Source organism: Mus caroli, chromosome X, assembly GCF_900094665.2.
Source record: "Mus caroli chromosome X, CAROLI_EIJ_v1.1, whole genome shotgun sequence".
Classification (NCBI taxonomy): domain Eukaryota; kingdom Metazoa; phylum Chordata; class Mammalia; order Rodentia; family Muridae; genus Mus; species Mus caroli.
Genome location: NC_034589.1, coordinates 148,333,215 through 148,357,596, shown reverse-complemented (window position 1 = coordinate 148,357,596; position 24,382 = coordinate 148,333,215). Strand labels below are relative to the sequence as shown.

The 24,382-nt window shown below is 41.6% G+C and overlaps 1 protein-coding gene across 6 annotated transcripts in view; it reads right to left on the bottom strand.

Moving 5' to 3' along the window:
• Sh3kbp1 (SH3 domain containing kinase binding protein 1) overlaps positions 1-24,382 on the bottom strand; it is a 346,384-nt gene that overhangs the window by 66,966 nt on the left and 255,036 nt on the right. For all 6 annotated transcript variants that reach the window (XM_021152670.1, XM_029473429.1, XM_029473430.1 and 3 more), the window contains one exon: positions 7,272-7,379. In XM_021152670.1, the coding sequence (XP_021008329.1) occupies positions 7,272-7,379 (108 nt within the window). The remainder of the gene's footprint in view (positions 1-7,271; positions 7,380-24,382) is intronic.

Sequence of the window (24,382 nt, the reverse complement as noted above, 5' to 3'; positions counted from 1 at the left end):
AAAAGAAAAGAAAAGAAAATTAACCAGGTGCCTTCAATAATATACTAACCAGTGGTACTGGGAGGAGTAGAGGGAGGAAAAACTGTGGTCAGGATATAATGGTACCAAGCTCCCACACAAATTTGAACACGGCTCAAGCCCATTTGAATCCTAATACAGAATCAGAGCTTGGTTAGGGGAACAGGTAAACAAAGTGTAGCTCAGATCTTTAGCAACTTTGGACCTTAGAAAACATCTTCATGCATCATGCTAAGATGTGAGACTGGAAAGGCTACAAATGGGTTTTTCCAGACCAGGGCGCCCATCACAATTGTAGAGAAAGATGGGAGGCTCTGTCCTGCTATTGCTGTGCCAATGTATCTGGAGGACCCACTACACTTTGAAAGCATGGAGACAGGACAACGATCTGAGTGACATTCATGTCTATAACTGTTCCTCTGTACCTTCCAGAGTTCAAACAATTAGCTGCACTGTCATCTGCACAGGAGATGCCTGGGGACCATCATATAACCTCGTCTCGGAGAATCTCTTGCTGGTTTCCTAGCTCAGTCTCTAGCCACATTGTATGCATCTGTAGTCTCTCTTATGCTTGGGTCCATCTCATGCATGGCCTATTAGGGTCATCTAGGCTCTGGAATAGAGCTTCTTCCTAATAGGTTATCTCAGTACACCCCTTTATTCCATTCAGCCCACCCTACAAGTAAGAACTTAATTATATATCCAGATCCTATGTCTAGTAGAAGGAAGGACCTGGGCATCCCTTTGTCTAGATAGTGGAATGTGACAGGAGCCAGCTTTATGAAATCCCTCTCCCTTCTTCCTTTTCTTTTATACTAGTACAAAAGGGAACAATGGACAGGAAAGAAAGCATATAAGAAAAAGTAGGCATATTTGACACAAGACCAAAACAAAAAGAGATCCTATTATCTGCCAATTTTATATCATATACACTATAGTTATGATGAAGGAGAAGCTTGGGGTACACCAGCTCAAAGAAGTTCCAACTGGAAAATGAAATATAAGCCCTATAAACAAGAATATGACAAATGAGATGTTCAACTGGGAGAACCGTAAATACTGCTGGTGAAGGAAGAGGTTATACCATCTGGGTGGCCTGGGGAAAACCACTGAGGCTTTATCAATAGGCCAAACTTATGTGACATAAAAACAGCTTGACTTGTGTATTTGCCAGGTACTAGCATAGCCTCACAAGAGACAGCTATATCATGTCAGCAAAATCTTGCTGGCATATGCAATAGTGTCTGCATTTGGTGGCTGATTATGGGATGGATCCCTGGGTGGGGCAGTCTCTTCATGGTCCTTCCTTCCGTCTAAGATACAAACTTTGTCTCTGTAACGCCTTACATGGGTATTTTGTTCCCCATTCTAAGGAGGGACAAAGTATCCACACTTTGGTCTTCTTTCTTCTTGAGTTTCATGTGTTTTGCAAATTGTATCTTGGGTATTCTAAGTTTCTGGGATAATATCCACTTATCTATTGGATGGAACACAGGGCTCCCAATAGAGGAGCTAGAGAAAGTACCCAAGGAGCTGAAGAGGTCTGTAACCCTATAGAAGGAACAGCAATATGAACTAACCAGTGCCCCCTGAGCTCATATCTCTAGGTGCATATGTAGCAGAAGATGGCCTAATAGGCCATCAATGGGAGGAAAGGCCCTTGGTCTTGCAAAGATTATATACCTCAGTTCAGGGGAATGCCAGGGCCAGGAAGCAGGAGTGGGTGGGTTGGAGAGCAGGGTAGGGGATGGTATAGGGGACTTGCAGGATAGCATTTGCATTGTAAATAAAGAAAATATCTAATAAAAATTGTTTAAATAAAAAAACAGCTTGACAAATTCAATTCCTGTGTATGAGACCACCCAGAGAAACTAAATACATGAGACAGATATGCTGTAAGGGGATTATTTTCCTAAGACTGGTTATATGGGGGAAGCATATATTTATTTTTTTAATTTATTGGCCACATTTAGAATGTAGAAAATTATAGGAGATCTCTGAGGGCTAATGGACATGCCTAGGGATGAGAAAAATATTGGCTAAGAACAAATTTACAAACTGGGTTGTCATCATATGGGAGCTCCTAAGAACCTGGCAAAGAGAAAAGTAGCCAGAAATAATGCTATAAAACTCATCTGTGGTGGATTAAGCATCATGGAAACTCCTTTTTTATAAAAGTTTGAAATCTGCAAAGTTGCTTGATCTAGAACAAATTTATGAGGATGTATAGGCACAGAACTATAACTGAGAATGTGGGAAGTCAGAGGGTCATATCAGAGTGCCTAGAGGTTGGTAGGAATAGGAAGGATCGGTCAGTGGTTATTATAAAAGATCGAGTCATTCACTTATTTGTTTGTTTGTTCGTTCACTCATTCTCTGCCTGCCTGTCTGTCTCTTTGTGTGTATGTTTCTCCCTGCCAGCTTCTCACACAGGTGTACACACCTGTGCAGTCACATGGAGGTCAGAAAAGGTCATTGGGTGCCTGCTGGCATCACTCTCCACCTATTCCCTTTGAGATGGAGTCTCATGTTTCCTTGGATAGGTTAGAAAGCCAGCAACCTCTAGAGACCCTCTTGTCTCTGTCCCTCTCAGAATTGGAGTTACAGGCATATGAAAGATGCTTGGCTTAATTTTGTCTGTTTTTGTTGAGACATGGCTTCATATATCCTAAGCTGAGTTCAAACTCAATATATAGCCACAGATGAACTTCTTATCCTCTTGCCTCTATCTCCTGAGCGCTGGGATTATAGGTGTGCAACACCTCACCTAGACTATGTAGTGTTGGGGATCAAATTTAGGACTCTGCATTCTGGACAAGCACTATGCCAATTGAACTGCAATCCCAGACCCTGGTTAGTGGTTAATATGGAAAAAAACCACTGCTGTCAAAGCCAACAGAACAGTGATCTTGTAACAATTGGGTTTAGCTGAACTCAGCACATGGCTCCCTTGGCAAACCTTCTCCTTCCATGTGTGAAGAGGGCCTCAAGCCATACCTGCCTGGCTTTTTCCAAGAAACGTTCACTTCTCTCAGATGGAGAGCCTTCCCAGAGAAAGCTGGAAGTCTTGTTGTTGTTGTTGTTGTTGTGAAACCTGGATCCTAAGAAATTAGACCCACAGTGGTGGGGGCAAATGCCCAGGGCAGGCAGACCCGTGTCTTCAAGACTGCCTTGCACTTCTCAGTTCCTGTAAGCTGGCAGCCTGCTGCCTGTATAAGTCTGGGAGCAGGCAAAGTGAGGCTGAGTCACAGTGGCAGAGGCAGACATCTTCATGGCAGGTTTCTAAGTCCCTGTGGCTGAGAAGCAAATGTTTCACTGTGGTATATTCACTGGGGAAACCCTTGGGGGAGCCTTAGAGGTGTGCATTTGCGACATGGCATCAACTCCAAAGAGCCTCTTCAGGGAACATGCTCTAGAATGGCCCTGCAGCGTCTGGTGATCTGCCTTCTCTTAGAAGGTACACAGCCTGAGATATCCCTGAAACACTACCCTTCAAAGGACAGTCTTTCCAAAGATTGATCCTAACCTTTGTTTCTTTCTAATGACGTCAGGATGCTGTCCCTGCTATTCTAAAAATCAGTCCTAGCTCCCTGTTACACTTCACTCACAATGACAGCGCATGCACCTTGCTTCATTAGAGCTCTCAGAATATTTCATCTTTCCATCCTGATGCTCAATTGTACAGTCAAGGCTCAAAATAAACAGTGATTGCATCTAGGTTCTCTCCTAAATAGCTTACATAATTGCTTTAAAATATGCACCACGAGATCAATGGGCATCCTCTCCTGTAATACCTTGAGGAAAAGCCACAGAGCGCTTGCCATGCTGGAGAGAGACTCTGTTCTCAGGAAGAAAGTCCACCAGGAATTGCAAAGGGCCTGATGGTGACTCTCTGGAGTCTGCATCCTGGCAGACAAGATGCCAGACTCAAAAGCATGCCCTGATGATACCCGCTGAGTCAAGAAGCCTGCTGCAGAAGACTTGCTTCTGTCTATCCGGATCATTGCAGACTGGGGTGGATGACTGTAACCCTAGTCACTGGCGAGACAAGATGACATCTGCTGAAATTGGTGGCAGAATGTTTCAGACACCATAACCCACACAGCATCTTCATGTTAATAATTCTAATCATCTTTATACTGTCAATTCTGCAAGTGGCATCTCCTGGCCCGACCATATTGTCACCAACTCACCAGTATTCTAGGTGTAGCAAAAAAAGGCTGGCATAGCAACGGGTGCACAGCTATCCCATTGGTTTTGTAAGCCAGCAGGGATGAAAAAGGGATTTTCTACTTTGAAATTTCAAAAAAACCTAAATGTCACATTAGACAATACCTTTTCAGCTATCTGAAAATTACTTTTCAGTTATCTGACAGGTATGACTATTGTATCCCTAAAACTGAGTTTTCTGCTTTGTGAGGATGAAGTTTAAAAAAGAGATGATGGCTGCTTATCTGGGGTTGCAGAGATGCCCATGGGGCTCTACAAAATATGCACACCTCAACAAGGAGGCCATGCCATGCCCTCTCAGCACAAACAACTTTACTCTCCTGTGGAAGTTACTTCCCTTAATATCTTATGTAACAAAGAGCTTCTAGAACAGTACACTATACATAGAGTCTGTCTCGTATGAGTGAATTCATGGTCCCGACAAAATAAGACCAAGAATTTAAAGGCAGAGCACCACAGGAAAGCCAACTGTGGGTTTTCCTCATTTGTCAGAAAAAAAATGGTCTAGTGTTTACCTTAGTCTTCAGAAACATGCTCCTGTCACCATAAAAATGACAAACTATATGAAGGAAGGCATATGTTGCTTAGCTATAGTTAGTCATTCCATGATGTAAATATATAATAACCTTTTGGAATCTGTGTTTGAGTGGTTACATGATCTCTTATGAACATAAAAATCCACTGGTACTATGGCCCTTTATATAATGGCATACTGCTTATATATAACCTAGTTCCTATTTACTGTAAAATCCCATTTAGATTACTTATAAGTGGCTGTACAGGGCATTGTTGGGGAATAAGTCTTTACGTTTGTGTATGTTCAGCACAGACACATTTTTAAAACCTTTCCAGTCTATGGCTGGTTCAACTATGGATATGGGAGGGAGGAATACTTCAAAACATCATTTTACATGGTCAATACCTGCAATTTGATCTTGCAGCTTTCCTTTAAAAAACGTAAATGCTACTGCCTCAGTCTGAACTAATTAGATAATAAAACCTAGCAGAGTGACCAAAGGAGGGGGACTCACAACAAAGGATTTTCTAGATTCAAAGATGGGCAAAGAAGGGTACCACACGCCATGTGGATGGACCTGTGCTCCACTCACTGAGACCCAGCCAAAGGGAGAATCCTTCAGAAAGCCTTGCAGGCCAGCCCTGCTGCCCAACTCTGAGTCAACAAGGCCAGTAACCGTATGCTTCATCTCTAGTTATCTACCATGAAGGCCAACCCAGGCCAGCCCTGGGAAAGGTTTCCAAAAATACTGAAGGAATGATTGAAAACTCAAACACAATCATGAGGCAACAGATCCAGGAAAAATATGAGAAACAGCATGAAGAGTGTGTTATTCTTTGCTTGGTTATCTCTATAAGTACATTTTACATGTTACTGGCTATCTTTTTAATGGCTACTCATCAAAATTCTTAGCCTTGTTTAGATTCCCAGGGAAATTAACCAAGAAAATCAAGATACCGAGTTGATTTGGTCAGCTGAAGCAAAAAGAACCAGAGTTACTATTTTAGCATTACATCATAGTTGTGGCTAGTTTTCCCCTACCCTTACAGATAGTAATTATGACTACTAGAATGGTTAATATGTACAGGAAAATTTACCCACTACTGGATACAGTTTGAGGCATCTCCCAAGATTATGCCCTTAGATCATCAAATGAGTTTAAAATCCAAGGCCATGCTTTTTAATACATTTTAATAGCTTGCTTTCTTGGACTGTTTACGTGAAAAATATGTTGCAGTCTATATACCCATCAGTCCCTCTTGGTATTTGAACCAAAGCTCTGGAGAGTCTAAATCCTGCTTCTTCAGGCTTTTTTGGAACCCTGATGCTCAAAGTGTGATCAAAGGACCAGCAGTTTCAACATTACCTTGGAGTTTGTTAGAGATACTAGAACAATGCTACGTTTTAAAATAAATACATCCATTCATTTAAACAGCATAGACACCATTAAGTGGCGGTGCGACTAACTACTAGCACTGTAGCTATCCTTACCATATATCATCTCAGGAATGGTGATGTATCAAAGTTGATGTGATGGTTAATATTGTCAATTTGACAAAATCTACAATCACTTAGGAGACAAACCTCTAAGCATGTCTATTAGGAAGTTTCCCCTTAGTTCTTGACATGCCCTATGGCCAGCTGTTGCTCTGATGGGCTGTAATATCCAACTGTGAGTCAAAATATACCATTTCTTTCATAAGTTGTCCCTGTCAAATACTTTGCTACAACAACTAGAAAATTGAATAATACAGTTAGGTTTAGCCTGGTCCAAGAACAGAACCCTCCTTGGATCTGAAGAGGCTCTAGATCAGAAATCAGGCAAAAGCGTCAGTAAGAGGCTGAGAGGTAAGGAAGAGGGTAGGTAGATGAGATCAAATAGCTGTCCCCTCATTCTGTAAAGAACTCCCAGTTCTCACCTTTTTTTTTTTTTTTTGGGTTAAATCATTAGCAGAGAGACAATACACAAAGAGTAAGGCAAACAGAATGGGCCATCTAAACAGTATCCATCATCAAACCAGTTCCCACAAAGAAAGAGACAACCTTGGCGAGACATATAAATATGCATTTGAGTATATGTATACACATATACAAATATAATATAAAATTAACAAGCTGTGCTCTCCATTCTCAGTCTCAAAATATAATTTTCAGCAACTTTAAATATTGGCTACTTCAGCACCCCCAAGGACTATGCTATATAAAACAGGAGGTATTTTCTTACTATGTAGGACATTCAGGGTCTGGCAGCTCTCCTGAAAATTTCAACGTGCCAGGTACTGCTTAAAGTACTCCGTATACATTAAACTGTGGGAAACATTCACCAGCTGGTATGATGAGTTTGTCCTATGGCAGCCAGGGGCTCAGAACCCAAGCCCATTAAACATTTAAATGTCACTGCTCTTTTATTTTATACCAAAAGATCTCTCTACCTCCCAAGTCTCATCATGGAAGCCACAATTCTGACAGAAAGGGAGACACTGAGATCAAAGCCAGGGAGACTTACATTCCCTTCCTTGTCAAAGTCCGGTGGAAGTAACTTCACGAAGTTGTCAGGAAACACACCTCGTCTGCCATTGAGTTCTCCTTCCCACCAGCCTACATCGATGCAGTCCTAGAAAGAGCACAATAGAAAGTAAGACATGGGCAGCAGAAAGGTATGGTATCCTGTTATAGAAGAGTAGAAGCTCTGTTTGTCTTTCTTTGCTTTGTGGCACTGGGGATGGAACCTAGGGACCTATATGAACTAGGCAAATGTTCTACCTTTCAGGTACATGCCTATGCCAAGGAACCCATTCCTTCAGGGTGCTATCAACGTGACAATTTACTAATTTAGCACGGAATTCAAAGTCAGGAGGGATAATACATGCTACCCACTAGGATTCAAAGCTCAGCTGGCATTTCAGATGCCCTGAAGCTAATCCTCCTTTTGTTTGTTTTTAACTTCATTTTATATGTTTGTTTTTGGAGACTGGATCTCATGGAATTCACACAAGTCTTGAATTAGTGATCCTCTTGACCCTACCTTATGAGTGCCAGGGTCTCAGGTGTGTGTGAGCCACCATGTCCAGCTTAAAGTTGCCTTTTTATTTCCTTAAAGATGAGAGATTGCATTTTTTTCATTTCAATTTTACTGAAACAACAGCATTTCACTAATTGCAAAGGTGGCTTAGAAAACACCACATGCACAAACATCCTCTTTGATAGACTGCCACAATGCTTGTCAAACTTAAAAAGGGCTTAGAGACAGCCACCAAGAATAAGAAGAAAAATGTTACATTTTACTCAAGTTCATTAGCATACAGGTCTCCTTCACCTTCTTTTATATCAATAGGGCACAGTTGTGTCTATAACCTATTCACCATAACCTACCTACTCATTCACTTGGATCTCTGGATATCTTCTCTTCCATCCACCCATTAAATGCTTCTTCAATAGCTATTTGGTGCTGTACACTGTACAAGTGGCTGTGTAGAGGGCACTGAGCAAGACTTGTAAGACTTCACCTTTTTCAGGCTTCTACCCTGAAAACCCTAGGCATGCAACCTCAGGCCATAGAACCACTCCCCCAGTTTTTCTTTTTTGCAAATCATTGGAAGTAAACTCCTCTAGATCCTTTGAGTACAATATCCATTTTGCAATCTAAACCAAGACTCAGCCTACAGCAAAGCCCCCCTATTGCTTTCCAGTGAATGTACAACATATATACCACTGTCAAATAAGTATAATCCCCTTGAATTAAAATAAAACTGCAAATGTCTAGCTGAACCAAAAGTGAATGAACATTTTTCAGAAAGTGCTGGCAACACAGACCTTTAAAATTTATACTCAAAGTAAGATGATCGTCAAGAAAGAGAGGGAATCCTGCTCAGGGGCTGTGGAGTTACTCCATCATCTTCTAAAACAGAGACAGAGACAAGGACAGGAAGGCCTGAGAACTACAGGCATGGATTTGTGGTTCATATGCATTTTGCTAGAGTGGATGTTCCAACAAGATGGGCTACACATCATATTTTTTCACCTTTATGCTCCTTAGCCCCTTGCACAATGGTCTCCCGTGATAAATATGCACTTTGATGAAGACTCTAACTCAGATCTGTAATCTCTTGCATTGCAGTCTACTGTTTAGATTATGCAGACAGTTTGGACTAACCCCACTGCAAGGAGCCATCATCATCTTCCCCTCCCTTGTGATATTGATCTCAAGGGAGAAGTCTCCCTTTGAAAGACAATGCAGATTTTGAAGATCATCTTGACCTGACCAACACCAGAGAACACATATACAAGAAGCACCAAGTTCAGATTTACCCAGAGCAAAGCAAGGGTTCAAAACACTTCCAACAAGAGAGAGTGCTGATCTTTCTGGAAAATTAAATAAGTCCAGGTAAATAGTTTGGTTCTGTCCCTTGTTATGTCACCCTTTAAACAATCTAGCATCAATCCCCAAAGAAGAGAATGTGGTAGCATGGCTTGATGGCTTCTGAGGACGTTATAAATGTTATCAGTGATACCAGAAAACTTTACAAAGTAGGCAAGGGGGTGGAATGTCTTTATCATGAATCAATCCTTAGAAATGAAATCTTTAGGCAGGCAAATATGATAACTATCTTCTTTTCCCTAACACTTGGCTCTGTATTAATTCGCACTTCACCATACTCCATTCAACAGGTATCTATTAAGTGCAAAAGCACATTAAAATTCTGTAGGTACTAAACTTTGAACATGCAGTCTCATGATACCTATTCCCAGAGCCTAGAGATGCTTGTGGAAAGCAGACACACAGTATCCTAAAGTGGAGTTTGGTAATGGTTCTTAACCATACGCTCTGGGATGAAAAAACAAAAACAAAACCAGGATCCATTATCAGCTCTTCAAGTCATCTCACATCTTTGCATGTGAGGAGGGTTTGCTTACATCAGGACTTTCCTTGTCTTTCATTTTGGCTCATCTGATACTGAATCATATCCATCAAAGACATGCAAATATTGATTAGTGCTACATTTCTTTCAAAGTTCCTAAATGGTATGAAACCATTTTTCACTTCAGCTTCCTTGTGTGAGGAAAAAAAATGTCATACACAAGAGCCTATCCAGCATCACTTGAGACCTCAAGCATCTCTATGTGGGGGAAACCAGTGCATAACAATGACATGTTTATCATGTCTTCCAGAAGTAAGGGGTTCAGTGGCTTCAGTGGGTTATCTAAACTCTGCTCCTAAAGGAAAATGCTAGCATATAATTATCATGTAATATAAAGCAAGTGCCAGAGAGTGCAAAGGACAGACACAATGTGTCTATTGTTCTGATGAGTATAAGAAAAAACACAAGGTCCATGGATGAGATCAGCAGAGACACAAAAGAAAACTGCCAGGGTGGCTGGGGATGAAGGAGAGCCAAGGAAGGAGGCTACCACAGAACACGCACCAGGCACAGGGTCAGATATACAGAGTGGGTTATCGATTTACAGACAACCAAAACATGTTCCTGTAGCAATGAAGCTAACTTATAAGGATCTGGGGGGGGGGGACTGATGGCAAAGTGACAAGTAAAAATAAGTCCTTTGCCATACAGCAGATAAAAGAACTAGGATTTTGATGGCAGTGATGAAGAGAGAATTATTCATATGAGGACTGTACTTCCAGAAGTATAAAACAGCAGAGAATTTTATTTATTTGAGGACCTAAAATGTACAAGATAGGAGAGTCATTGAGGAGTAAGAGAAAACCCGTCTAGTTATCATGGGACTCTCCAGCTTGGGAGCCTCACGGGAGAAGCAGACACAGCGAACCCAAACATCAAGGAGACACTGTCCTGGAGGTTTGGCTAGATTTAAAAATAAGCAGGAAGCTGGGAAGCCTTGGGGAGGGGATGGGGGTGGGGTGCAGTGAGTAGTGAGGCCATGAGAAGGTTAATGGCTGGATCACTGAGTGTGAAGACACAGAAGCAAGAGAGCAGGGAGCTGATCACAGCAGTGAACATCCAAGAACTGGAGCTGAGTGCACAGACCAGAATCTACAGTAGTCATCTGAGAGCAGAGTCAATGTGATTCGTAGTAGTGACAGGGACAGAATAGAGAAATGGGTAGTCAACAACTTAAAAGTCCAGAACATCTTCAGGGTGAAAGTGATTATGTCCTCAAAGCAGGAACCTAGTGAAGTTAGGAATACAGGCAGTAGCTGACCACTGAGGAAAGAGACAATGTGACCAAAATACTGTAATTTCTTTCCAAACCCAAGGCACTACTAATCATGGAAACAGACATAGACCAAGATGCCAGTCACTCTAGCAGATTTTCAGTGTCTAAGGAGGAGAAAGGGCAGCACAGGCTTGTGGATGCAGCAGATGGCAGAGGATAAAGCACGGCCACTATCAAGTAGGGCCCACCTGTGCATCCCAGTATAGCTCTGAACGCAGTCCAATGTATTTGTATGTGACAGTGTCATGTCACCATGTCAAAAGGTTGGTCCCACCGGAGAGATAAAAGCTCCTGGAAAAATGATGTTCAGTAATAAGCTCTCACGGCATCAAAGAAGTGGCAGGGAGAACTGAAGCCTTAGGAAGAGAATGAAAAGATATTCTATTTCTGACAAAGAATGCTCACTCTTCCATGATCAAGCCCTCAACAAAATGTCAAAAATGGTTTGTCTATTTCTCATAGCCAGGCAGATTATCCACTAGAATAGGGTATTCTTCATGAAATGCAAATGCTGACTTTTCTTATAGGAACCACAGGACTGAGTCTTGGCAATTGTTACAGCCTAGTGCTATGCTTTGGGTTAGCTGCATAACACAAATAAGGAAGACATGCTAGCACACAAACTTGCCATGCCCTCTTTTGTCTGATATGTTTTTAAAATTTTGAATTAAAATAGGATTCTATCGCTTTCCCCTTCCCCTTCTCTCTCCAGCTCATCCTTGGGTGTTTTAAATGGAACAAGAGAGAAGAAGAGAGTAAATAAGCTATGTGGTACAATCAGAGCTCTCTAGATCTATTTCTTGTTACATAAGATCTTTGTAAAGTCCAGTGCACCAATGGTTGTTGTAATCATTACTGCAATTGTATAGGCTGGCCTAAAGAGCTAAGGGATAAAGCGGCCATAACACTCCTTGAGACAAGGTCTTACATGGTCCAGGTTAGCTGCAAACTTAGTATGTAGCTGAGGACGACCTTTTGATCCTTCAGCTTCAAACTCCCAAGTGGTAGGATTGCAGGTTTGCACTACACCACCTGCTATACATGAAACTGGGGATTGAATCCACAGCTCTGTGAACAATTAGGTAAATGCTCTACCACCGGAGCTGCGATCCCAGCACAAGGACATGTCTTAATTAAACCCCCCATGCTATTTATTACCTTGTGAAGCCCTGCCACTCACACCATTTCTGAGCACTGATACACCACTCTTACTCCCTTCTTCCCAGGACGAACTACTTCTAGACCCTGGCAAGAGCTCATTCTTGGAAAGGGGACAAAGGGATGCAAGCCAAGGCCCTAGGGTGTGTCTGAAGGAGGAAGCTATACCCAGACTTTAATATCATGCCTCAGTATGTTCAGTGATGCCAGCACAGCCCCAGGGAACCTGGATGAAGCACTTTAGTGCTCCACATAGCTATTGTGCCAGGGACCAGCTGAGAGCATCAGAGACAACCTGTTGCCATAGTGAGGTCCATCTGAGCAGGAAGTAGAAACGAGACTTGATATATTTACTTTGGGCTAGTTGGTCTCTTCGAACGTTGAAAAAAGACAAATTTGCAGCCTGGCTTGTAATCTGATTAAAAGAATATACTATGATCTCATCTTGAGCACCTTTGTTTAAAGTGCAAAGGGATCTTATCAGACAGCTGGCTCTCAAATCTGGCTGCACACTAAAATTATTTGGGAATTTAAGTGCCCAAGGCCTAGGCTAAACCCCACATCAATTACATCATAACTTGGAATAGGAGAATGCCAAAAAAAAAAAAAAAATCTGTGCTTTATAAAAAGCTCCTGGGGAATTCCAAAGGTAAGTAGAGAAGTGGCTTTCTTGTTTGGGGATTTTTTAAAAAAATATCAATTCATATTTTAAAATTCTGGGGCAAGTTTGAGATCTAGGACTTTAAAGAGTTTCCCAGATTGCTTGACTGCTGCTATTTTGTGGACATACATTGAGTTCTCAAAATGGGTAAACTTTTTCTTTCTTTCCTTCTTTCTTTCTTTCTTTCTTTCTTTCTTTCTTTTCTTTTCTTTTCTTTTTTTTTTTTTTAAGAAAAGATCCATCTTCACACTACATCCACCAAAAACCCAATAGGGTTTTTGCTATGGGTTTCTGCTCTGGCTAAATGGATAAACAGGTGGATGGCCTAAACTTTCTTTAAAATGTTTTTTTCTATACCTCTCAACTGTCATTTTGTTAAAAATGTAAGTCATTAATTTTTTGAGACATTTGTACAAGAAGTACTGTATTTATACCATTTCAACCCCTCTTTCTCCCTCTATCTCCTCTTATGCTCCAGCTCCCTCTCAAACTTATGACCTCTTTTTTGAAATTATTATTGCTGTATACATATGTGTACATACATGCACACACCCACACAGCCTACTGGTATATGCGCAATAAAATCCCTACACTGCGTAAAAGTGATCAGGAATATTGTAAGGGCCAGAGGATATGGGTGCCTATTGTTTGATAGTATATATTTGATATAACAAGGAAAGGTGTACCCATAAAATTTCAACAATATGGTTGCCTAGATAACACCTGCACAATGACGACACCAATTAATATGCCTTTGTTGGAAATGTCACCCGGCCTGCTCCTAGATGAAGAGCAACACTGCCTGCTGAGAGCAGGGTCATCAGTTTTCCTCAGGAATGAGTCACCAGTCACCAGTCACCCTGAACACGTGTACACTTCCATTTTCTGACAATGGAAGTGGGATCAAGTTAAATAGAAACAGGATGCTCCCTAAGGGAAGCTTTCCCTATATATTTAGGCTTACTTATCTTTACTTAATTTTAAAGTATCTGAGTTACAGAAAAAACTTAAAAATCACCCTTGAAAGATATGATCATATTTTCTCAGAGATTATAAAGGTATTGTTTGAGTTCAAAGGGAAATACACAGCTTAGAAAATCATATGTCAATCCCCCAAATGCAAAGGTAAGAATGGATTCACCACCTTGTCCTAAGCAAAGAGAAGACCTACTGTAATCAAGCCTGCCTAGCGGTCAGCTGACTCCCTACCACCAACTTTCTAGAAATTATCCAGCATGGTGACTTTTGTGAGCATCTCGGGTGACTGAGTAATGATTTGAGGGGAAACCGAGTGTTGACCAGTTTCAGCAAGGCTGTCAAGTGAGCCTCAGAGTGCCCGCGGAGAGCCTCACACTCTTGGTTCACTCACAAAAAAGAATTGTTGTGGAAGATTTACTAATGAGTGTCTTGTGCATGGAGCGTGGAAGAGGGCTGCATATACACCCCGTGGAAGCTGAAGCCCAGGAGCAACCTGCTCTGCTTCCGTCTGTTAACTCCTCCCCAAGAGATGCAATTATGCTGTATGGCAGAGACTGTTGCTCAGAATCACCTGACCCCAGAAGCCAGCTACTAAAGTAAGCGCATCCACAGCAGGGTTCATGAGATAGCAAGGAGGAAAGAGGACTACCTGCTGGCTCCATGTTGGAAGAAACACTTGCAGTCCAGAGGTAATTGGGGAGGAGGACCCAGAGACACAAGAAAACAGTCCTACTCAGGAAAATGACACAAATCCACTCAGGAAAATGCCCTATTCAAATGGCAACATGCACTAGGTTAAAGAAGCCATTCGTTCTTCTGTGGTTCTAGGAAGCCCATCTACTCCTAAAAACTCCTGGCCTTTTTAGGCAATGATTTATATACTTTTCTATGCTACTGACTGAATTTTTTCCTTAAACATATTGTATAACCAAATGAATAGCAAATAAAATCAGGATGAACCTTTGCATGTGCTGGTGTCTGAAAACTGCACTTAGAAATGCTGTAACAGCTATCCCAGCCAAAGCTGCTTCTTTAGTTGGTGGGTTATTTGTGACAACAGGCTCTCAAAGGAGCCTGGCTTTTGTTATCTCCCTAGAAAGAGTATTGAGCTTGATTATGGAGGGACAGTTACGTACTGATCAGCCTGGCCAGTCCAAGCTTGGTTTGAGGATTTGGTAGACTAGGCCCAGGATAGCTGGATTCCTATGTCTGAATTTCCTAGGTTCTCACCTAAATGCTAGAGATGTTCAGCATCCCTGTTTTTTCTACCATGCATGACCAGAACTGTGATATCTCTGATCACTGGTGAGCTCTGGGATGCCTGTGCAGCTCATAGCCCTCCAAGTTCTTGCTTTCTCCAAAGTCTAATGGAGTCTAGCTGTGGTGTGGCCTAGTATAATATTGGGATAAGATCCAAAGAGAGCCTAGATCCAAGATCCGTAAACTTCTAGAATTCTTTTTTTTTTTTTTTTTTTTTTGGTTTTTCGAGACAGGGTTTCTCTGTATAGCCCTGGCTATCCTGGAACTCACTTTGTAGACCAGGCTGGCCTCGAACTCAGAAATCCGCCTGCCTCTGCCTCCCGAGTGCTGGGATTAAAGGCTAGAACTCTTTTAATGCCTCACTTTTCTACAGTGCTGCGTTGAGCAGATTTGAGCCTTCTCCAGAGCTTGCATTACATTTTCTGTTCTCTCTGTCCCATGAGACTGCTGTTCCTTGTTTGGGTTCTGCCCCATGCTATACTTTATAAAACACCACAGGCAAAAAGTCAATTTAATGCTCCCCTTCGCTCCAAGATCATGTCCTAGCATTATATACTGTTCAATGGCTCTAAACAGCCGCTCTGTATTTTGATAAATTTCTGGGTTCTCTACAGCAAGGGAGTAGGTTTATTTAATACCCTTCACTCTGGTGTTGATACAACCAGAAGCTATATTCTTTTTAAAGGATTGGTTCTTTAATTGGAGTGAATTAACTGTATTTGAGGCATAAGAGAGCTCTAAGCTTTATCTTTCTTAATCTGAGCTATTGCAAGGGAGAATTCTATCACAGAGTTCCCTCTTCTATTTTCTAACAAAGAAGGTGAAATACTCTCTAAGATAAAAGCAGAGCCTCTGTTAAACATCTTAATATAAGAAAATAAATGTACCACCCAACGCTTTTCTGGGGATGCACACATAGAAAATGATACTGTATGTGTAACATAAGTGCTAGAGGCCAAAGGCTGGTGGAAGCCATCATCTGGGGCTGGAGGAAGGGAAGTTCCAATCACCTTTGAATGTACCTTGGCAGGCTTAGGTGATCATTTCCTTACCTGTTCTGTTCACAGTACATGGGTTAAGAAATGCTACAGAACTTAACCTTTAGTCTAAGGGCCCCAAGAAATGAAGACAAGAAGCCCAACCCAAATCTCAGTCCCCATAGAACAGTGCTTCTTAACCTTCCTAATGCAGAGACCCTTTAATACAGTTCCTCATTTGTGGTAACCCCCCCCCAGCATAAAATTATTTTCATTGCTACTTCCTGACTCTAATTTTGCTACTGTTATGAATTGTGATGTAAATATCTGTCTTTTCAGATCATTTTAGGTGATCCCTGTGAAGGGTCATCTGATCTCCAAAGGGGTCATGACACACAGGTTGAAAACCACTGCCATAGAGAGACCAGAGCTCCCACATACATATAGAGTCACAGAGCAGAATGAAGAGGGCCTAAGGATTTAAATAGAAGATTATCAAAGGCAGAAGGCCTAAAGGCCTCTGTGATAACAGCTACCTTCCCTCTCTTTCAAAAGGTGCTTCTTCCTGGAGCCATCTAACAGAGGCTGTCCTGCTGGCCCAGCTCCAGGCTCAGTGCTCTTACTGGGCACCTCCTGGGGTTGTTAGGGCTTGGCTCTATAGCTGGAACATAACGGAATGAAAATGAGGACATGGCCATTGCTGGGTATAGTTGAGGAGACGGGTTTATTGTATATATGAGGGAGAAAACATTCAGAGGCATCTGGAAGGGTCCAAACTGAACATGGCCAGCAGACTGAACCGGGCCACAAGAGGAGACAGAGTGGGGAGAGTGAGAGAGGAAGAGAAGGGAGGGGGACAAGAGGGGAACCAGGAGCCAAGAGAGCATAGGGTCAAAATGATGGCGTTATAAAGGAATCAGAAGCTTGGGTTAAGTGAGGTCCAGTCCCTGGGCTGGAAACATTGAGGATATGGGTAGGGTGAGAAGTGCTGGAAAGTGCTACAGGTACAGAGGAACACTTGTCCCAGACTTCTTTGAGACATGACAATGAACAAATAATATATATTATATTAACTTCATCTGAGGAACATACAATCTTAAGTCTTCTCAAAAAAATATTTATGCTTTAGCCTTTTTTTCTGAATAACCATAAAATACCTTCTCTCTCCATGAGGTTGCTTTGAAAGCCAGAGCTCACATGGAAAGGATATGATATGACAGCATCTTTCCCATGTCTTTGTAATCTGACTTTTTTAAGCAGGGAAAGCAATATAAACTGCATGAGAGCATGTGAGTAAGTCTGGAATTATTTTATCACAAAATAAAAAAAAAATCAGTTAGGGGCACTTTCACATTTCTTTCTGCTCCTTTAAACAAAAGCCACTATTTGAACTTACATAACAGTAAGTTTTCACAGACATTCTTCATTTTCTCTTTGCTTGGTAGTTTACACGGAGATGACTGCTCTACGGTCAATCTCCAAAGCGACTTCCATTGGCATCTGTGCTTCCTTTACAATACACACCTAAGTGCAGTTTACTTCTCAAGGACACGCACCCTGGAGCTGAGGTTTCACTCTCATTTATAGTTAGAGAAATGCATGGCCTCTACACTCAAAAGCACATCTTTCTTCCATTAAAAGGACGGCGGACGTGACAGAAAATCATTTTGCCACATTGATAAAGACAGTGCCTTTCCCACAGCACCTTCTCTTACGTTTTGAGAGATTTTCTTAGCTGCTCCATCATCTTGAGGACATGAAAAGAGGATGGTAGATTGGAAAGAGGTGTTTATACTCCTTGTGCAGGGAAAGCCGGGGAAGGAATAGGATAAATGGCACGCTCACCCTGGAGGTCAGAACCACCGGGACAGCTGTGGGAGCCAGTAGGAAAGTCCTGCCTTCTGTTAGCATTCTCCACTGGGATCAATCTGCATTTCTTTTAGGAAGATTCTTTTTTTTTCCTTCCCCACTTGGAAAGCTTATTTGGTGGCCTAAATTACTGTGCACAGCCTTTTTATCTATACTTAGATGATTTAGCCAGTGCGGTGGGTGAAAATTATAGATCTTAGGCTGAACTCCAGCTCTCTGCTGGGTCTCCCTTTATCCAGAGGATTGTGACAACATCTGCCACTCACCATGAGGGAGAAAGGGCACAGGGACAGGGGCAATGTAAGAGATTCATGACTTTATACTACAAAGGAATTTCAGGAACACTTGGGATAAAACCAAGGCATTAGAATGTATGCAATTGGCCAGAGACTAGAACAACACTGTGACTCTGACGCCTATGTAGTCAAACCAGACCCACTTAACAATGTCTTGGAAGAAGCAAAAATTTCAATTTTGCTGACATCCAATTTAACATTGTTTTTGTATGTGTAGACGGCCTAACAACTCTCCTACACGTTCATGAATAACTATGTTTTGCATTTCACGTGTAGATTTATCATCTATTTTGAATGAAAGTTTGCATAGCATGTTGGGTTTAGATTAAAGTTCATGTTTTACTCATGCCAACACCATTTTTTTGAAAATATTTAAAATTTAAAAAGTATGCAGCATGTGTGTGTGTGTGTGTGTGTGTGTGTGTGTGTGTGTGTGTGTGTGCATGTGTGTACACAGCATGCCACTACACAGATGTGGAAGTCAGAGGACAACTTCAAGAGCTGGTTCTCTGCTTCCACCATGTGGGTCCCCCAGGATGAGACTCAGGCTGTTAGGCTTAGAGGCAAGTGCCTTTATCCACTGAGCCACCTTTCTAGATCAAGATTTAAACTCTTAAAAGTATCTTTGCATTTCTGCCGAAAATTAATTAGTTGGATTTTCATGGATCTTCTTCCAGATACTCTTTCAGAGGTCAGCAAATTACAGCCGACGGGCCAAAAGCTAAGAAGAGCTAAGAACAGTTTTTACATTTTTAAATGTGTTTTTCTTTTAAAAGAAGAATACATTTTCAAGGAATGTGAAAATTACATGATATTCAAATTTCAATGTCCATAACGTGTTATTGGAACTCAACCAAACAGACTCATTTACCTCTACGGCTGCTTTTCCTCTACAGTGTCAGAGTAGCAGTTGCTGAAGAGACTGCATGGCCCACAAAGTCTAAAAATACTTGCTTTCTGGCCTTTTACAGAAGTTTGCCAAGCCCTCGTCTAGGACAGGAGAATCCTTGTAAGAATCCATGCAGAATCCCAGGGGCTCTCTAAATGCCAATATCAGAAATACCAAAAGGGTAGAAGCTTTAAATAGAACCTTGAAAGCCCCGAGGAAAGCAGAAAGGGAATACATTTAATCGCCAGATACTCATTCCACCTAGGGCTCCAAACATAAAAGTCTTAAGTAAAACTCGCCTTAAAAATGATAAATTTTACTTTACTATACCGTTAAGTATAAAATGAGGAAATTGTGAGTGTAAAAGGTATTTATTTTAATGACTTCTTACTTAAATATCTCCATGAGTCATAAACTAAGAAAAAATATTTGTAATATGAAAAAAATGACAACTTAATGGCATGCATATAGAGTATTTTCTAAAAATCAATTGGAAAATGATGCATAAAGATTTCAAGCTCTGTAATAATTTTTAGAGTGCCAAATTAGCAGAGGTTAAAAGATATTAGCAGAGAACAAAAAGAATGGTAATATCCAGGGATGACAAGGAATAGGAAACATTTGCTCACACTCCCGTGGGGAGACTAAATTAGCACCATAGCTTAAATGCCTTCAAAATACACTGATGCAGCATTACATTTAGCAATTTATCATCAGGAAATAATAGCTGCAAACGGTTATATAGCAGTTACTATTGGCCAGGCTTTCTAAGTGCTTTGCCTATTGTGTTAGTCTGTTTTGTACTGATATAATATAATGTCTGACACTGGATAAATGACAAAGAACAGATTTAGTTCTTACAGGCAAGATGGGACACCAAAGACTGAAGGGCTTGCATCTTGCACTGTTATCCTAGGGTAGAAGATGGAAAGGCAAAAAAGGATGGGCAAGAGAAAGGGAGGGGGGCTGAACTCATCCTTTTATCGGGAATCTACTGGGGCAATAATGAATCCATTTCCACAATAATTGCATTAACATAAGCCTGAAGCAGGGCCCTCATACCCTAATCATTTCTTTTAAGTCCTTTCTCTCAATTATTGCACTGGAAATTAAGTTTTGAATGCAGGAACTTGGAGGGATATATTCAAACCACAGTACTCCTCAGTTTAATTCATTTTCTCTTTGTAACACCAGGAGGTAGGGGTTATTATTATTGCCCATGATTTACAGATGGAGAAACCGAGGCAAGGAGAGATAAGCAGCTTATCCAAGGTTGTATTCATCTAGGAGAACATGGCAAGGATAAGGGCAACAAAATGCCTCCGTGGGCCCAGTGGAAGAAAGAACTTGCCCCCAAGCTTGATGACTTGAGTTGGATTCCTGGGACCCACAGGGTAGAAGGAAAGAAATGACTCCGGCAAATTGTCCTCTGACCGCCACACTCACGCTGAGGCAGACTCATGCCTCCCATAGACCAATAATAAGCAAATGCAATTCATTTATTTATTTTAATCAATGCAATTTTGAAAATTAAGAAAGTGATGAGAATAATTATAGCTTGGCCTAGACAGATGGCACAGTATTCAAGAGCAGTTCTCACTCTCGCAGGGGACTGGAGTTCAGTTTCCAGCACCAAACCAGGCAGACCACAAGTAACTGTAACTCGCACTCCAGAGGTTCTAACATCCTTTCTGCCCTCCATGGGTGCGTGTGCATGAACACACACATAGAGAAATAAAATTTAAAACAGAAATAGACAGTAGAGGTGTTTCATGATGTTATTGCAATTTAAGATTAGCACGTTGGAGTATGGCAATCAGACTGAACAAATAATTAGAGGTCTTTTTAGACAGTTTCATATAGCGAAGTAGCGAAGGCATATGAACCTGGGAATTTGTGTAATCCATAAACTCATTTAGCCACTATAAAAAGAAAGGAACTATATTAGGAGCCACCCTAATTTGCGGTGGCGTGGCTTTTTCGCTATCAGTAAATCAAAAGAAGTATCTCCCTGTCCATGTCTTACATGTTCATCTCATTTCTGTCTGAAAGGGCATCTACACAAGCACAGTGCAGAAGGGTTTCTATGAACTGCATCTAGAGAATCAGGATCCTCTGATCCATCCCAGTACCCTATTCACTTTTAAGAGGCAGAGAGATAGCAACAAGCAACGTTCCTTTGGGTTTTTAATGCTTGAGGGATATATACATTGTGACTTACATCTCAGATAAGGGCATACACAGTCTAACAAGATGGGTCATATGTTAGGAAAAATATTCTATGGTATAAACGAACCATTTGCTGAACACTGACGTTTTTCAAATGTGTGCAGATCCAGACGATTGCAGACCTGCACCTAACTTCCTCATTCCCACATAAATCATGTCCTTCTAATGGTGCTGCCAGCATGTCATCTTCTTCAGGGTGGCACCTGCTAATTTACTCTGCACCCATGGACCCTCTTTTAATCCTAGCATTTTAGCTCTGCTAAAAGCCTCGGCAATTCTGAGAGAAAGGGTCAAGGCCAGCAATCTATTTAGTTGAGTGGCTTTTTATACCAAACTAAAGATCTTTCCTCAGATTCCCGGGACTACTTACATCTGCCAAAGCAACCTTACTTCTTGTAGGGAGCAGGGGGTGTGTGTGTGAAAACATCTTCCCTGTAGATAGACATTTCAGTTAATTAATAGGCTAATGAAAATGGATGGAGGAAGGGGAAACTAGGCATTAGGCATTAAAACATTAGAGCATGTCATCATTGAAGGACTCAGAAAGGTCAAGCTCAGAGTCTTTATTGTCATAGTAACAGCAAACAGAGAGCTAAAAGCCCCAGACCTAGAATAAAAGAATGCCACCGAAATACACTGTATATGGGAAGAAAGCAGAAGACAGCAAATGGAGAGTTGCTTGACACACCGAAAGAACTGACATTCGGGAGTGTGGGTGTGGTGCAGTTGGTAGAGTGGTGGCCTAACATTTACAAGGGCCTTGGTTTCATCCGCAGTGCCATGTGAAGCAAAGCTAATGCCTTATAATCCCAGCATTTGGGAGGTAGTAAAAGGAGTACCAAGGTCAACCTTGCCTACATAATGAGTTTGATGTGAGCCTAGGCTACATGAGACCCTGTCTTAAATAATATCTCATAACTAGCACTGGATGTTTGATTTGCTAGCCTCTGGTATTGACCAGGGGCATTGTTATACTCAATTCTCTGTGTGTGTGTCTCTGGGTCTCTCTCTCTCTCTCTCTCTCTGTATATCCTTCTATCTGTATGTTTTAGAAGAAACATAGTAATGTGTATGTGTGCTGAAGCTTCTACAGTAATAGGTTTCCATATGTCTTTTTTTTAAGGCCTTTGGAATTATTTATCCATAGGTGTAGAAGTTAGACGTGGTTCCTACTTCCAGCCCCAGGCTCCCAGAAATAAAACTCAGATTCAAAATATATTTACAAATTTCTTGGCCACATAGCTAGGCTCTTCTCTGAACATATCATAACTTAATATAACCCATTTACTCTAATCTAATTCTACCATGTGACTGGTTACCCACAGGTACCATGTGTCCATCCCATCACTTCTTGGGTGAATTTCCCCATGCCCGGCACTATCCCAGAATCCTTTCTGCCTCCTGGATGTCCCATCTCCTATTTCCTGACTAAACCACAGGCCGTATTTATTTATTATTGACAGGTGCCACATCCATACACACAGAAGATATTCTCTTCATCACAAGGGAAAGTGCATCCCACAGCCCCCTTCCCAAGGCTTAGAGATCTTTGTGGAAGAGGAGATGGAAAGAGTGCAAGATTGTGAGGTGATGGGTGGCTGTAAGGAAACGGTATCTTTTGGACACAGCATATCAGCTGTGCACATGAACTCACAGCAGCAGAAATAGTGTGTACAAAACCTATGCAAGCCCAAACCAGACCAAATTGCAGCAAAGAGAAGTTTCATGCATAATCGCCCCCCCCCCACTCCAAGCCGTGGGACTACTAGCAATTGTCAGCAACTAGAAGAGGGAGAGACAGCTTTCTTTGAGAGTGTAGCTCTTGCTATGCCTCTCTGGTAAACTTCCATATATCAGAGAAGATTTAGATATTACAAAATTAGGATTGAGGGATTTTAGAACATGATACAAATGGGAGGAAAGTGAATTAGGGAAGGGTTGTTGGAGTAAATATGATCAAAACATGTATTAAACTCTCAACGAATGAATAAAAATATCTTCTAAATAATTGACATTAGCCCTGAATGGCTCATCCTTTCTTTTTGACTGGCTAGCTGGAGAGTGATAGATTCTAGTATGTCAGAAACATGGCAATATCATGGTAATATTGCTGTTCTAATTAGTAATAATAATACCATTAATTAAAAAGGAAACTCCAGATGCTAGCTCTGGCTATCAGGCAACACTGGTTGCTTCTCAGTGAGTGGATTATAGTTTTCCCTAGGACTGGCTGAGCTGCACCGACTACAAACATCTGACAACCCCACAGGAAATAAACTCTGTCCAGAGTTACCACCCCATCTGATCCCCATATCCCAAGATCATTTGACAGGGAGTCAGAAGACATGCCTGTCCCAGTTCTTCTGGCAACTTGCTGGGGAGGTTTTTGAAAGAACCATTTCTACGCTTTGAGTCTTTGTTCTTTTGTGACCTGGAAAGGACACTCATCATCCTATGTGACTCTCGTGCCTGCTGTGAGGATGAGGCAAGATGCTGAGCTTTGGATAGACCCCTGAGGAGAAAAGAATAGGGCTGAGAGGTCTGAACTTTTGCTAACGGCTGCCCAGAATCCTGCACTGAGAGGCTGTGGCCCCGCAGGCACATCTAGAAAGTATTAAATGTTCAAGCAAACATTTGCATGAGAAAGAAGGGAGGCATGAAGACACATTAAAGTAGCAATGAAAGAAGCTTGGTGGGTTAGCATTTAATTCTGACTCCAACTTCACAGTATGCTGAGCTCCAAATATTTGGAACTAGGAAAAAAGCAAACCTCCAAGTTTGGAATGTGTGTTCACTTTGGTAACCCTATTGCCTAGTATAACTTCTGACATATCACAAATGTATTTCAGTAAATGAATTAATGAATGAGGGTTGTAAAGGGAAGAAGATAGGGTATAAATTTATTACATTGGTTAAATTAAGTAAAATAAGTACATTAAAATTGCTGCCACTGTTAGGGAAGCAGAAACCGGCCTGAGTAGGGCCACAGGCCTCATCCGGCCGGATCAGCGCCGGGGGTAGCTGGAGCGCAGGGTTGCCTGACACCCGCCAGCTACCCACGACCCCCGCCGCAGGATTTTGGGACTGCTGGTGAGTGGAACACAG